This window comes from Zalophus californianus, chromosome 3 (assembly GCF_009762305.2).
Source record: "Zalophus californianus isolate mZalCal1 chromosome 3, mZalCal1.pri.v2, whole genome shotgun sequence".
NCBI classification, from domain to species: Eukaryota; Metazoa; Chordata; class Mammalia; order Carnivora; family Otariidae; genus Zalophus; species Zalophus californianus.
The window spans coordinates 123,459,069-123,473,612 of NC_045597.1; the positions used below are offsets into that span (position 1 = coordinate 123,459,069).

At 43.9% G+C, this 14,544-nt stretch overlaps 1 protein-coding gene across 10 annotated transcripts in view; it reads left to right on the plus strand.

The window, feature by feature from the left end:
- Window positions 1-13,765, plus strand: part of PKP4 (plakophilin 4) — a 231,836-nt gene extending 218,071 nt beyond the window's left edge. For 6 of the 10 annotated variants that reach the window (XM_027588572.1, XM_027588573.1, XM_035726563.1 and 3 more), the window contains 6 exons: window positions 1,639-1,834; window positions 5,814-5,898; window positions 6,022-6,139; window positions 9,132-9,260; window positions 10,941-11,014; window positions 12,761-13,009. In XM_027588572.1, the coding sequence (XP_027444373.1) occupies window positions 1,639-1,834; window positions 5,814-5,898; window positions 6,022-6,139; window positions 9,132-9,260; window positions 10,941-11,014; window positions 12,761-13,009 (851 nt within the window). Of the gene's footprint in view, window positions 1-1,638; window positions 1,835-5,813; window positions 5,899-6,021; window positions 6,140-9,131; window positions 9,261-10,940; window positions 11,015-12,760 lie in introns of all 10 variants that reach the window. The other 4 variants (XM_027588575.1, XM_035726564.1, XM_027588571.1 and 1 more) reach the window with 3 other exon arrangements.
- The last annotated feature ends 779 nt before the right edge of the window (window positions 13,766-14,544 follow it).

Here is a 14,544-nt window from a genome sequence, read left to right on the forward strand (position 1 = left end):
TGGGCAGGAGGAATGCGTATGAGAGTCCGGGCCTTCTCCCAGGGCGTCCCTGTGTTTTCTGTGAGGGTGCTGACCCACTTGTAAACTCTCACGACATTTTCTCTCACCACCTGTGAGCATATTTGTACCCAGCTGGAGCACTCTTAAATGGTTTCATGAATCACTTTCTTATTTCTCTATAAAGTTCCCTTCTTTCCTGAGGGCTAAGTCCTTCCCAGATTCAGTATTCGACTCTTAATTCACTCAGCACCTCTGTCCCAAAACACCATCCCCCTTCTTGGGCCCCCTGACTCTCTGCTCTTGTCCATCACCAGCACTAGCAATGGACTTCCTCTTCAGAGCCATTTTTTACAAGGAAACAAAGTTTTGTCACTCTACAAAAGTTACTGCATATACTCTGCTGAGTTGGGCCAGCCCAGCTGTGTAGAGCTGCAGGATCTGAGGGGACCATCAGGCTCACTCGCAGACACAGTGGGCTGCCTTATCCCAGTCTCGGGGGCAATTTAAAGTTGTGCCTTAGCAAAATGACGAACTGTGTGTCATGGACATTTTGGTTTTTCGTGAGTATTCAAAATCACCAGTGCTAAATTCCATCTGTTCTAAAAACCACATTTATCTTCTGGCTTATAATGTCAACATTGTTTTTCTACTATTCACAACAATGTTCACTGTGAGTAAGCCAAAGCCTTCCCTTTGAAATGCTGTAAATTATGCAGCGTGTAGTCAAGGCCTGTATTCTACTGCTTACCATTGTATATAAATAGGACTTTAATAAAAACCCCATTTTGTTTCCACTCAATTATTAGCATAGAAAAAAAAACTAAGAAAATATTTACTTGAGCTTTAGTTCATTTCTTCTGTGTGTTGTGCAATTATTCTAGTTTGTCAGTTGGTAATTGACATTGAACAAGCTAGAGATATTTTGGTTTTGGAGAGAAGTAAGAGAAACTGAGTATCTGTAAAGAAATGCTTCAATAGCTAGGGGGCTCCCCAGCCTTGGCCTGTCAAAAACTCTATTATCATTGCATCACTCCTACCAGATAACGTAGCCATCATTTTAATTCCAAATGTCACTTGTGTCTGGTTAAAAGAAACTAACATGTTATCACTATTGATGTCAGATGGTACTTACCTTCAACTTGATAAAAATGGGTAATGGTACCCGGTTCACACTTTAAGACCCAGAGAGATTTAATGAAAAGAATTATGGGGCAGCTTTACTTGGTCCACTTTTAAAACTTATTCAAAGATAGGTCTTTAAAAGCTTTAAGAGGAAGTTCATGTATTTTTGAAACATAGGAATTCAATTGAGAATAAAACTGTTATCATTTCTTTCTTTCTCACTGTTAATGGAAATAGTTCATCTATAGCAACTTGATTGGTATACCCAATTTTATACACTGACTTACATTTTCTTTCAGTGGCTTGTGTTATAGACCAGTCTTTTCTTCAAGTGGCATTGTAGTAAACATTAACGTCCCCCCTACAGTTATAATATTTATCATTCTGTTCTGCCATGTTATTGTCTTCTGAGGTTATGTTTTTAAGAGAGAACTCACTGTCAGGATCTTTCAACGGCAACAATAACAAAAACCTAGTACCTTATGAAAGTGGAATGAAATCTTTTGCCTTTGGCAGGTAAATATGCCATGCGAGACCTGGTCAACCGGCTTCCCGGCGGCACCGGCCCCAGTGTGCTGTCTGATGAGACCATGGCGGCCATCTGCTGTGCTCTGCACGAGGTCACCAGCAAAAACATGGAGAACGCCAAAGCTCTGGCCGACTCAGGGGGGATAGAGAAGCTGGTGAACATAACCAAGGGCAGAGGAGACAGGCAAGTGCAAGGAGATGGAGCGTGAGGCCCTTATTAGGATTGTCCTGTGATAAGGGCCTTTGAGAAGGATATTTCCTACTGGAAAGGATTTATTCCTGCATTTCTTACACACCAATAAGCTAAACAGTCTCCACCAATTAAAACCTGTTTTGTTGAGAAGGGACATTTGCAGTCACGTGGCCCCTTTTTGGATATTTACTTAGTTCTAACATCCCTACGTTCATTTTTGTCTCTAAAGCCATGTTTGCTTGTGCTGACCCTGGGAAGAATCAGAAATACCATGATGAGGAACATCTGCGGGCACCTTCCCTTTCACCTTCGACTCTACTCCAAACTGTAGGGCCTGTTCTGCAAGAACATCTTACTGAATCCTCAGTTCTGGGACTGATTCCTCTGCCAGTTGCAGAAAAAGTATTAAAATCACTGCTCTGAGCAGGGCCTGCTGTGTGGCCTCAGGATGTGCCCTGGGCTGGGATTATACATTTCCCTTTGCTTCTGGGTGACACCTAAGTGATGAAGCAGCAGAAGCAGGGATTAGAGAATTGGTGGCAAAAATAGAAGGGTTTTTTGTTTTGTTTTGTTCTTTTGTCACAGAGCTATAACAGTTGACTATAAATTTGCCTTTGTATCACATCAAAGAATCCTTCAAGGAAGTGGGAAGTAGGGCTGTTTGGAGCCTTTTTAATACACAGGATAGCAGCCACCTAATCCATAAAATGGCACCTGTCTCCCCACTCTCCACCCCCCCCCCCCCCCCCCCGCGGCTCTGTTCTTCTTCGCAGCACTGATTAACCCGATATGTTATTTAGTGTTTTCTCTGGCCTCTGGCTCCCCCAGTAGCAGGGACTTTGTCTTTTCTTCACTGCCGTACCCTCTACATAGAGAACAAAACCTGACCTATAAGAGATGCTCGGATGGTATTTACTACTTGGCTGAGTGACAGTGCTAGAACTCACGTTATTTCTTATCTAATCTTTTAGTTTATACTTTTGTAGGAATTTCTAAAATAGAAGAATAATGTAGCAAAGCATATTCTCATCCCCCAGAAGTCTCACCTATCAACATTAACCATATTTCCTTTCAGTCCTTTTTTCTTTTGTATCTTTTTAATCTCATTAGTAATAAATGCACACACACCTTTTTATTTCAGAGGAAATGAAATGTTACAGATAAAGCTAAGGTAACCATAATCACTTCTTGTGCTCTTAAAATTTCATTAAAGGGCCTTCATTTGTGAAAGGCAGAAGAAGCTAGAGAGATTCTGAACCAGTGCCAGAACTTCTCTTTGTATATTAAAAAAAAAAAGAAAAATGTTCTTATCCACTGTAATCTTTTTTCAAAACAAGAGACTCAGAAAGTCCTGGATCAACTCAGGTTGGCCTCTGAACACAACACGCTGGCCTTCCCTTCGGAGTCATTCACCAAGTTTTCTGCCCACCTGCGGTGTCCTACAGCAGCAAGAGGGTCCCACAGCGACCCCTGCCCCCCGGTAGCTTACATTCCTGGGTGAGGTAGATGAGGTACCAGTGAGTAAGAAACGCCACCCGTCAGATGCAGACGAAGCAAATACTAAAACTGGGAAAGGTGGTAAGGAGGAAGCGGAGGGCTATGTGTGTAGTGGACAGTGGGGGGCGCGCAGGCGAAGAGCACGTCAGGAGGAGCTGGGGGGGGGTACATAACCAGACATACAGGACCCTGTGAGTCAGTGTAAGGACTTTGATTTGCTCGGAGGAGACCGAAAGCCACTGGAGATTGTTCAGCAGTGGGGGACACGGTCTGACTTCCCTTAAAGGGGTCATTGTGACTTTTGACAAACCTTCCCTTCCACCAAGTAGAGACTAATGGTGGCAACAGTTGTAGCAGTGAAGAAGTGGTCGATTCCGACATGGCTGAAAGAGGCAATGGAATTTGCTGAGGGATCGGGTGAGCAGCAGGAGAGGAGGAAAATGTCAAGGATGACCCCAAGGTCTTTGGCAAAAAAGACCACAGGATGAGTTGCACTCACCAACATGGGAAAGCCTGCGGGAGCAGGTTTTTTAGGGAAGACCAGGTGTTTGTTTTGGACCTATGACATTTGAGACGTCTGTTAGACATCCACCAGCAGTGTATGGTCGGCAGTAGAATATACTTGAGTTCAGGATAGAGGTCCAAACTAGAAATACAAATTTGGGAGTCTATAAATGGCATATTTAAAAAAGTGAAATAGGCTGAGATGAATAAGGAAGAAAATGTAGATGGAGAAGAAAAGAGGCTTCAGGGTTTATGGCTAGAGGCCAAGGAAATGGGGAGCCAGCAAAAGAACTTAAGAAAGAGTAGCCAGAGCATTCAGAAAAGGACATATTGGAAGCCAAGGGAGGAAGTGTTAAGGGTGAGGACATGTCACATGCTCCTGCTCGGCCAGGCAGGATGAGGGCTGAGGCTTGTCCTGCTGAACACTACCGATGTCACACATTGCAGAGAAGATGAGAATTAGAGTTAGGAGAATAGGTAACTCTTCCAAGGAACTGTGCTGCAGAGGGGAGCACAGAAGCGTCTTTGCTTTTCTCAAGCGTTAGCTTTCTACTAGCAGAATCCGTCTCTGCAGACACCTAGCCTAGCTGTTTGTATCAAGGTGTATGTATCACTGGCACAGTCCTCCTTGTCGAGTGTCGCGTTGTAGTCCTTGGAGCCAGTGTCCTTTCCTGCCTCCCGGCCGCCTGGCACTGACAGACGGGGATATAAACACCAGCAGCGCGCTCAGGACCTGGCTGAGAATGGCATGGTTGTGAGGTGTGAAGGCCGTGCAAGGCCATCCTGGGTGTCAGAAATTTCATCTCTGTTCTTCTTTTTTTTGAGTTATCTCCTTGCTCTGTGGTCCCTTTCGAAAATATAAAATTTAGAAGAGCTTTGAGTGGGTTGGTCTGACCTGGTTCTACCCTTGACTCATGAGGAACACTAAGAGGGGGTCTTGGGTGGGAGATGGTGGTGCAGATGGATCCAGAAATGCCCGACCTCTAGGAACAGACTGTGCCGCCCCTGAACTTGCCCTGTACTCCGTCCTTGCTGAAGCCCTTGGAATCACTGCACCCCATATCCTGTTGTTTGGGGCCAAGAGAGAGTGCTTCCCGTCTGCTCGCCTTGCTGCTTCTCTCTTTCATGAAAGTTTAACTGGGGAGATAAGAAGAGGAAATCAGATTTTTAGACCCTGTGATACACACTTGAAGTCACATTTTCTGTGCTGAAGAGGTATTCCGTTATCCTTACGGCTGACTCCCAAGTGCTGATGCACCCCTGATGTGGTGATCTGGAAGCCTGTGCTGAGGCACGAAGCTAGCCTTCTCTCCTCACTTACCGCCGAGGCCACTGAGTAAGAGGAGCAGCTCCCGAGGTGAAAAGCAGTGACTCATGGTCAGCAGTGCTTGAACAGAATGCCAGTATTCAGCAACTGTCTTCAGAGAGGAGAATTTACAACCGACCATATTTTCCACATTGAACATTAGGGCACAGATGTACATTTGTTTACATCGAGGCATAAATGATAAGAAGGCAGTGCAGGTGTTTATATGAAGACCTACTAATGGGGGGGAAACAAATTAACTTGGGAGGGTCCTCTGACAGTCAGGATGCACGGCCATGGTTGCATTAATCCCAAAGCCCCAGCAAGGTCAGCCCCTTGGTAGATAAGGGGGGAGGCTAGGGACTGACAGCCGAAAGAGGCCCCCAGTTCAAGAGAGTCACTTCTTGTCCCAATCACAGCCTCTCACCACAGACTTGACTTCCTGAGAGCCTCACTTTGGTCCTTGCCACCCTGGCCAGCCCTGAACTTGGCCAACTCCCAGGTACACCTGATTTCCTTGGTTGTGTTTTCCAGCAGCGGCGCCTGTGCCCTCTGGTCCTTGGAGAGATGGCCTCTTGGCCGCTGGTTTGCAGCCTGAATCTCCGCAAGTGGGGCCTGAGGCTGTGCCGCCCACGTTCATTAACATCTTCGCTGTCTCCCTAGATCATCTCTGAAAGTGGTGAAGGCAGCAGCCCAGGTCTTGAATACATTATGGCAATATCGGGACCTCCGGAGCATTTATAAAAAGGTAACTTACAAGAATAGCTCTGGCATAATTAGCATTCATCAGAGCACACATTTGTAATCATTTATTGTAATGAAATGTCATTATTCATTTTGAGAGGTTTCTTTTTCTCTTTCAACTCCACAGGATGGGTGGAATCAGAACCATTTTATTACACCTGTGTCGACGTTAGAGCGAGACCGATTCAAATCACATCCTTCCTTGTCTACCACCAACCAACAGATGTCACCCATCATTCAGTCAGGTCAGTGGGCAGACTCCACTCCTTCGTGAGAACGTTTGTGTGACAGACATTATTTTTCCAGCCAGAAAAGACTGAACATAGACGATTAAGCCTGTCACCTCCAAACACTTAGGATGTGTATTTGCTCTTCCAGCCAAGAGCCTTCTTTGGGAATTACATGCCATTGTAAACCACAGACCCATGTTCCTCCTTCCATTTTAAAAAGTCTATGCAAGTTTACACATAAATGTATCCCAGGGCCCTCCATCCCATCTCCCCCAAGATTCTGCTTCACTGGGTGTGAGAAGGGGCTAGGCTGGCCAGGTGATGTGGATGCAGGAGTGCAGGTGCACGCTTTGAGAACCACTAGTTATGCTTGAAAACAGCTGCCCTGCCTGCCCACTAGCCATAAGTTTGGAATCTCCTCCAAAGTGATTTTTTAGTTTTCTTGGTGAGAACTCTTAGAAGCAGGGTCCTTTAGACATCATCTTAATACCTGCGTTCTGGGGGAGCTACAATCTCCCGCACTTTCCTCCTTCCCAGTTAAACCTCCAACCCCGAGCTGTATTCCAGAACCTTCCACCCCACCCCCCACCCCCGCATCCATGACCGATGGGAACAGGCCCTACAGGTGGGTTTGCAGGGATTCCCTTTGATTTGAAAGTTGGGAATCTTGGCAAGCACACTACCTACTTACTAGTGTCTAATTTGGTAGAAAGAATGTTCTGAGACTCAGACTGGGGGAGATTTTTTTGTTTTTTCTTAAGATTTTATTTATTTGAGAGAAAGAGTGTGAGAGAGAAAGCACGAGAAGGGGAAGGGTCAGAAGGAGAAGCAGGGGAAGGGTCAGAAGGAGAAGCCGACTCCCCGCTGAGCCAGGAGTGCGATCAGGACTCGATCCTAGGACTCCATCCCCAGAACTCCCAAGATCATGACCTGAGCTGAAGGCAGACACTTAACCACCCATGTGCCCCCAGACTGCTTTTTATATGTAAGGGCAGAATATTACTACCAAGCCAAGTTAGTCCTATAAATTTAATTCTTAGCTAAATGAAATAGGAAAAATAATAAATATCTTTTTTTATTCGGCTTTAAATCTCCCATTCTGACATATAAATATTATCTGTTGTAATTCAACTGTGCTACTGCTGGCAGTCTTATTTCTCATGTGGACAAATGTGGCCAAAAAGACAAATATAGGACTGGCGGTTCTTGCCACATAATTGGATGTCTCCACTTGTACTAGGAATTTTTTAAAATTATCTGTGCCTACTGCGTATGGTGTATATTTTTATCATAGTTTTTAAATTATGAGTTGTTTTCTTCAAAGAGACTTGTGCTTGGTTTTTGACATACTTGCTGAGCTCCCAGGTGTAGCCTGAGGCTGTCTCCTTTTATAAAAATGTTCAGAATCCTTTCGGGACTCAGGAATAGGGGTGTCAGGGGAAACAAGAGATTTGGCTGCTTAACAAAAGGCATATGTAGTACCCGCAAAAGAAGAATTTCAGACAGATGAGGGCGTAGTGACTAAGCAATGAGCTTATTTTGAGGACCTCATATATACACACTGGGCAATGTGGATGAGCCCATCCAAGTTCTGGGATTCTGTTTCAGAGGTAAGATAGAATTCATACTTGTTGCTCCAGTTATCCTAAGGGCTAATCCTCCATCTCTCACACTAATGTAGTATAAGCTTACTGGCACTTCTGATGCCTTGCTAATGTGCTTGTGGGGGGTGGGTGGGCACGTTCTTTGTCCTCCTGCCTTCTAGAAAGTAAGCAAGGTGAGTAGCACAGACACTGCCCATGCACGCTCACCTTTGTTGAACACACTGCAACCCTATGTCAGTAAAGTGACCTTTTAGGGAAAAATATTTCAGTGTCGGTCTGCATCGGAAAGCATCAAGGCATGCAGAACCACTGGTGGCAAGGTTTGAGGGCCGCTGCTTTCAAGTGGATCAAGTGAATAAGTGACCCCTTTTATTTATAATTAACTTTAGTGCAAGCAAGATGACTTTTTAATGAGAAAAAAGATGTGTCATGCTTTCCTTCTATGCAGAATGCTCAAAAGGAGATCTATGGATAGAGACGTTATTAAATATTTGGCTCAAACTGGGAAAAACAAATTGGGGTTTTGTGAGGCTCGGCTTGTTAGCATTGTGAACTTCTTGAGGAGCCAGGCTTACTGGGTTTACAAAATTTCCCTGACAGCTGATCACCATAAAAAGAATTACAAATTTTATAGGCTGGGCACTGTTATTCAAACACATTTAGAGATGGAGATATTTTTGAAATAATTAAAAATCAAAATATGCGGGGCGCCTGGGTGGCTCAGTTGGTTGGGCGACTGCCTTAGGCTCAGGTCATGATCCTGGAGTCCCGGGATCCAGTCCTGCATCGGGCTCCCTGCTCAGTGGGGAGCCTGCTTCTCCCTCGGACCCTCCCCCCTCTCATGCTCTCTCTGTCTCATTCTCTCTCTCAAATAAATAAATAAAATCATTAAAAAAATCAAAATATGCCATAAAACACCTATTTACTAAAGAGCTGTACATAAAGGATAAAAGATGGGTGTTTTACACGCAGCAGAACTGAGATCATAAAATAACAACTGTAACTCTTAGGTGGCTAATAAGTTATTCTCACTCAATTGTAAAGGCCTGTTGGGAGTCCTGGAGGCCCACCACTGAGGAACCTGCGCGGTTTCTGCCCTGCGCCCCTCCCTAACCAGGCAGTCCGGACTTCAGCCCTCTGGGAAGCTCTGGGAGGGCGGGCCACGCTGGCTCGGGTTCTCGCAGGGTTCTCGCAGCAGCGGATCTGAGGGTCGCCTTCCTGGTCCTCAGCACTGGCTGCTCTTCAACTCACAGTATCTCTGAGAGCTGATTTTTAGCACCAGCTGCGTGGCATTTCTAATTGCTGACCTTTATTTTTCCAGAGAGGATTTTGCAGAGACACTGACAGTCTGCTTTCTCTTTCTTCTCCTTTCTCTCTCCCTCCTCCTCTGCCTCTCCCTTCAGTCGGCAGCACCTCCTCCTCACCAGCACTGTTAGGAATCAGAGACCCTCGCTCTGAATACGATAGGACCCAGCCACCTATGCAGTATTACAATAGCCAAGGGGATGCCACACATAAAGGCCTGTACCCTGGTAAGACGCCAGCTGGGTATGTGATAGAGTATCTCGAAAAGCCACTCGTTTCCAGGCACCCCGCCAGCGGCCTGGGAAGTAGCCCATGCCTGTATTGAGACGGTCCCCCAGCAGCCGACCACGGTCCAGTCTCTCCATTTCCTGCTTCCGGGGCTGTTGCCTTTTCCACTTGTTTTAAGCAAAACAAGCTAAGGTAGTGGCCTAGTGACCACAAATAAAAAGAGCACCGTATCCAAGAGAGGTGGTTGCTGGCTTTGCCCCAGTGCAGTCCCTTTGCTCTGTTCCCTTCCCGTCCATGCAGTGTCTCCCTGTGTTTCCCCTGTGTCAGAACTGAGTTCTGGGATGCTTTGCAAGGCCACATCTCTTAGACTGGCTCATCTCTTAAATTCAAACCTGAGAATGGAGATCAATTTCGTTTACATTTTCATGGAAAAGAGTTTGAATGAATAACAAAATGTATAATGTGATTCTTCCCGGAGTGATTATATTTTAAGAATAACAAAAATGATGTTGCATACTATTCATATTTTTATGTCATTCAGAAACCTGGGCATCTCATTCATGTGAAGGATGCCAGCCCAAAGAGTTACCAAGATCTCATATTGTCCCCATTCTCAACTCTCTAGCAAATTATAACTGCTCTAGAAGTTTCAAATAAGGGTGTGACTGAGCTACCACAAGAGTACTCTTTCTCAAAAAAACCTGTTTATTAAAAAAAGCTGGTGGCAGTTTAACAACTGCTGGGGGAGCCGTCTCAGTTGTGCTGTTGTCTTTGAAGATGTGATTTCACAGGACTGTTTACTAATCGACTGTTGTTACTATGGCAATTAATAGCTCAGAAAATTGCAGATGCTACATTTCAAACACCAAGCTCTTTGCAAAGGAAATGCATCAACTGAAGTGCATTGTTGCTTCAGATTTGCAGCAGCCTGCTTTATTTTAAAGATCGCCTCTTTAGCATGCATGCCCTTCTGTATCTTCTTTGCTTGCTTCAATAAACTAATTTGCCTCAAGTATGTTTCATTTTCCTCATTAAAAAAAAAAATCTTTGCTAGCCCTAACAGTAAGAGAAGGGTAGCCAATGACATCATCGGGAGTCTGCTGTGGACTCTTGAAGACAACCATCTGATTATCAGATTCTTTTTGTTTCAAAATGTACTTAAAGATGGCAGATACAAGACGGTGCCTCCATGTGGCCAGACTGCTTAGAACACGCCTGTGCCTGCTCGTTCCAGGACCTGGGACTTTGAATCAGAGCTCTGATTCTGAAGGCATGGAGCTTGTTGTAACGTTTCCCTTCCGCATCCGACCCAGTGCTCTAGCTCAGAGCCCTGGAAGAGTGATGTCCCTCGGCTCAGGGAGCCAGGCTGCTGTTCAGAGCCAGCCAGGGAGACCTTTACAGGTATACACAGCTCCTCACAGTGACCAGAGGTTGAGAAGGAAACCTTTTTGGACTGGTATTGCTTTTCGGTGAAACACACACATGACTTACCTTTGCCATACCCATTATCGGCTAACAGCTAGATCCAGGGATCCCAGCTGCCTCTCCCGATCCCCGCTGGCACTGGGAAAGGCAGGCCCCATCAGGGACCGTACCAGCCCTAGTGCAGGGAGCCCACACAGCCTAATGGACCGGAGTGATGAGCACTAGTTTTAATTTCATAAAATATTTTCTTACAGGCTCCAGCAAACCTTCACCAATTTACATCAGTTCCTATTCCTCACCAGCAAGAGAACAAAATAGACGGCTACAGGTGAATTTGCAATATCATTTTTACAGGAGGCCGATTAGCAGGGATCGACACAGAAAGGGGTCCGCGCCAGTTGACCTACCAGAGCTGGGCCAACACAGCAGGGGCCGAGGAGCTTTCCCTAGGGATCTCTGCTCCTCAGAAGCTCATCTGTGGTTTAAGCAAAGCACTTCCACAGTAGCCTCATGTGCTTGAATATTCAAGTCGGTGCTGCTGAGACCACCATGCCACTGATGGGAACCACCTAAGAAGTCTTTAACTCATATTCTTTGCCCAACAATCTCCGTTTCCCACTCCTTTTTTCTGTTAATCTCTAAATTCCCTTCCATCCTCTGGGTGGGGAAAGGTGGTAAGCACACTCCATTCTCTCATCTCATTGTTCTTTTTTGTAAACCTCATGTCCCATTTTCATGGCTCCCTGCACATCCAAGCATCCATGGTTTGAAAACACTTGAGTCGGTGGCCAGGTCTCCATTAGTTTCAGAAGTCAAAGTGGACTCAGCCCTACTGGGGTGGACCCCACTCTCCATCAGAGTGGGGACTAATGGTGGCATCCAATCTGCTTTCACTGGGGGCCTAAAATTTATATCGGTCCTTCCTGATGCCATGCCCACATTAGGTCGTCTGATCTCTCCTCTTACCTTCCAATAATACATGAGCAACTGGGGTTTTCCAAACAATCCTGTATCCTGAACTTCAGATAAGGATACTCTAAGACCTCCCTCCATTTCATCATCTTTTCTCTGTTGATGGAAGAAAAAAGAACTTACCAAATTATTCATAATTTATGCCATAGTTTTTAAGTCAGGAGGGAAAAAAAACTTTAAAATCATAACTCTAACTTAAATTAAAAAGAGAATTTAGCTCTGAAATGCTTATAATGTTAGAATGAACTTAGTTGCAGAACATGATGTTGATATGTACATGGTAAATTTGTTACATCTTACTAAGTGGGGGGGCTTGGGCATGATCAAGAGGGAAAACAGACATAAGAGCCATGACAGTTTTTCTTCAAACATATTTGAAGACATTAATGTGAGGTCAGAGATGAGATAAGATAACACAAAAAGAAATGGGGGCAGGGTGCCCTGACGTGGATGCCCACATGGGTTTCACCTTGCTTCCTTACAAATCTGATTAGTCCTGGCTTGGGGAAGTCTTTCCTATTTGTTCACGTGTCTCTTCCAATTTTATTATTCTGCCCAGGGATTGCTTACCCCTTTAACAGCACCTCACATTTCTTTTAAAACTGAGGGATGGACTCAATCTTCATCTCTAGGTAAAGGATGGTTCTGTACATACACAACTATCTGAAGCATGAAAATCCAACCTCCAACAAAATTCATGATGTACTACTCATGGTTCCCCTGTGTCAAAGCAAAAATCAAGGCCATCCTTTCATTGGGCGTGCCCAGGTAACAGGCCCCTCCACAGCAGAGCACAGAACCGGACCTCTAGCAGGGGAAGGAGGTAGCCAGAGGCCATCTTGGGCTCTCCGGAGACACCAACTTCTACAGGCCTTAAAACAGGACTTGAGCAAACTCTGCCAGCCCACTTATAAACATAGTTTAAAGTCCTTACAATCTACTAGTAAATACACAGTGTGTACCAGAAAGAACTTTGAACCATATGTTCACAAATATTGAATACTGCTTTAAAAATATGAAGCAGGAAACCCACATTAATTTCCCTTAAACACGTATTTCCAAAAATTGCTTTGATTTATTTGCTTTTTCATTTTGTCAACAGCATCAACAGCTGTATTATAGTCAAGATGACTCCAACAGAAAGAACTTTGACGCATACAGATTGTATTTGCAGTCTCCTCATAGCTATGAAGATCCTTATTTTGATGACCGAGTTCACTTTCCAGCTTCTACTGATTATTCAACACAGTATGGACTGAAATCGACCACAAATTATGTAGACTTTTATTCCACAAAACGACCTTCTTACAGAGCAGAACAGTACCCAGGGTCCCCAGACTCATGGGTGTAGCATCAAGATGCTCGGTAGAGGAACTCTTCTTTCTAACCTTGTTTGGGTTGAGATGCAAAATCCATCTTGCTGATTTGCTGATGAAATGTGAAAGTGAAATGAAAGGACCAAGTGAAGAGCATATTTTTTTTCTTTTTTGAGGAATTATCAGGGAAGTAAGGAAAGCTTTGGGAGAGAGGACTTTCTAAGCTCTATTTAGGTGTTAAATCTAATTACTTGTAGATTCTATAGTCTGGTGAAGGTGTGGGCAATGTGATGAGAGGTTTGAGACATGGGTGAAATGAGATGGGGGATGTGTAGGTCAAATCAAATTAAAGATGATTTTTTTAATGTGAATAAAGTTATGTTCTGATAGTTTGTACAGAAAAAAATAAAATGGATGCCCTTCATGTTTTATTGCTATTACTAAATGTCAAGATTGTATGCTATTATGTCTTGTAAATTTCTTTTGTTGGTGTAAATATGGAAATGCCACATTGGTTAAGTGCCATCATTTGTAATGCAGTGTGTCATTTGAAAAGAGATTTGAAGAAAACTGACAGCTTAAAAAACAAATGGGATACCCAAGGAATTGTTAGCAGTTAAAAACAACTATAACATCCTTTGTTTTCGAAATGAATAGTGTACCTTTGAAGCACAAAGTCCAGTCTGGTATAGAAACGCCATGCCCATTCCCTGCCTCTTTCATAGGACACTTCACTGCCATTTTCTATGCACATGAAAGAAAAATAAATGTGGAAATTTCATCCTTGGAAATTTGTTCCCTGTTCTTTTTTTATTTTCTGTGTGTAATACAGAAAAGCACATTCTATAAATGTGACTCTAACTGCATGTTGTAAATATATCCAAGTTTTATGGACTTTTCTAGTTTTATACACTTTATGAGATGGACTGTACCAAAGAATGAAACTATGACATTTCCTCCTCTTTAATGTACATTGTATTTTTTTTTTTGTCTTCAGAGTGCTGTATGTATTTAACACTGCTTTTCACCTGAATGAAATTACATCTGGCAAGACCAGCCCTAACTAAATTGACGACGACTCCTTTTGGCAATTTTTTTAAGAACTCCATAACTAGGTAAAAACAATGGTTAGGCACTTATTGGTTGACACCAATGCAGGAAACCAAAACAAATTCTAAATAATTATTTTGCTGAATGATCCCATGATCATTCATGATATACATGATAGGGGTTCCAATAATACCAAGCAGCATAACTTGTAAGCTTTTTCTCCATTTGTTGAGATGAGAGGCACCAGCCCCTGGAGGCCCAAAGACAGGCCTTCCTAAGTCTTATGGTTTCCACCCTGGATCTTACGTGGGAAACAACCCATATGGCAAGTCAAACCCAGAGTTGTTGACTGAGCTCAGTATATCCTGCAAATGAGGTACGAATCATAAATTAGAACGTGTGCTTATATTTGTGAGTATATGGAAAGAGATCTAGGAGAAAAATGCTTTCTCTTATTGAATGGACTGCAGCGTGAGATTAGAATCCAAAGGGAAATGGAAATCCAAATACAAACAAGAAT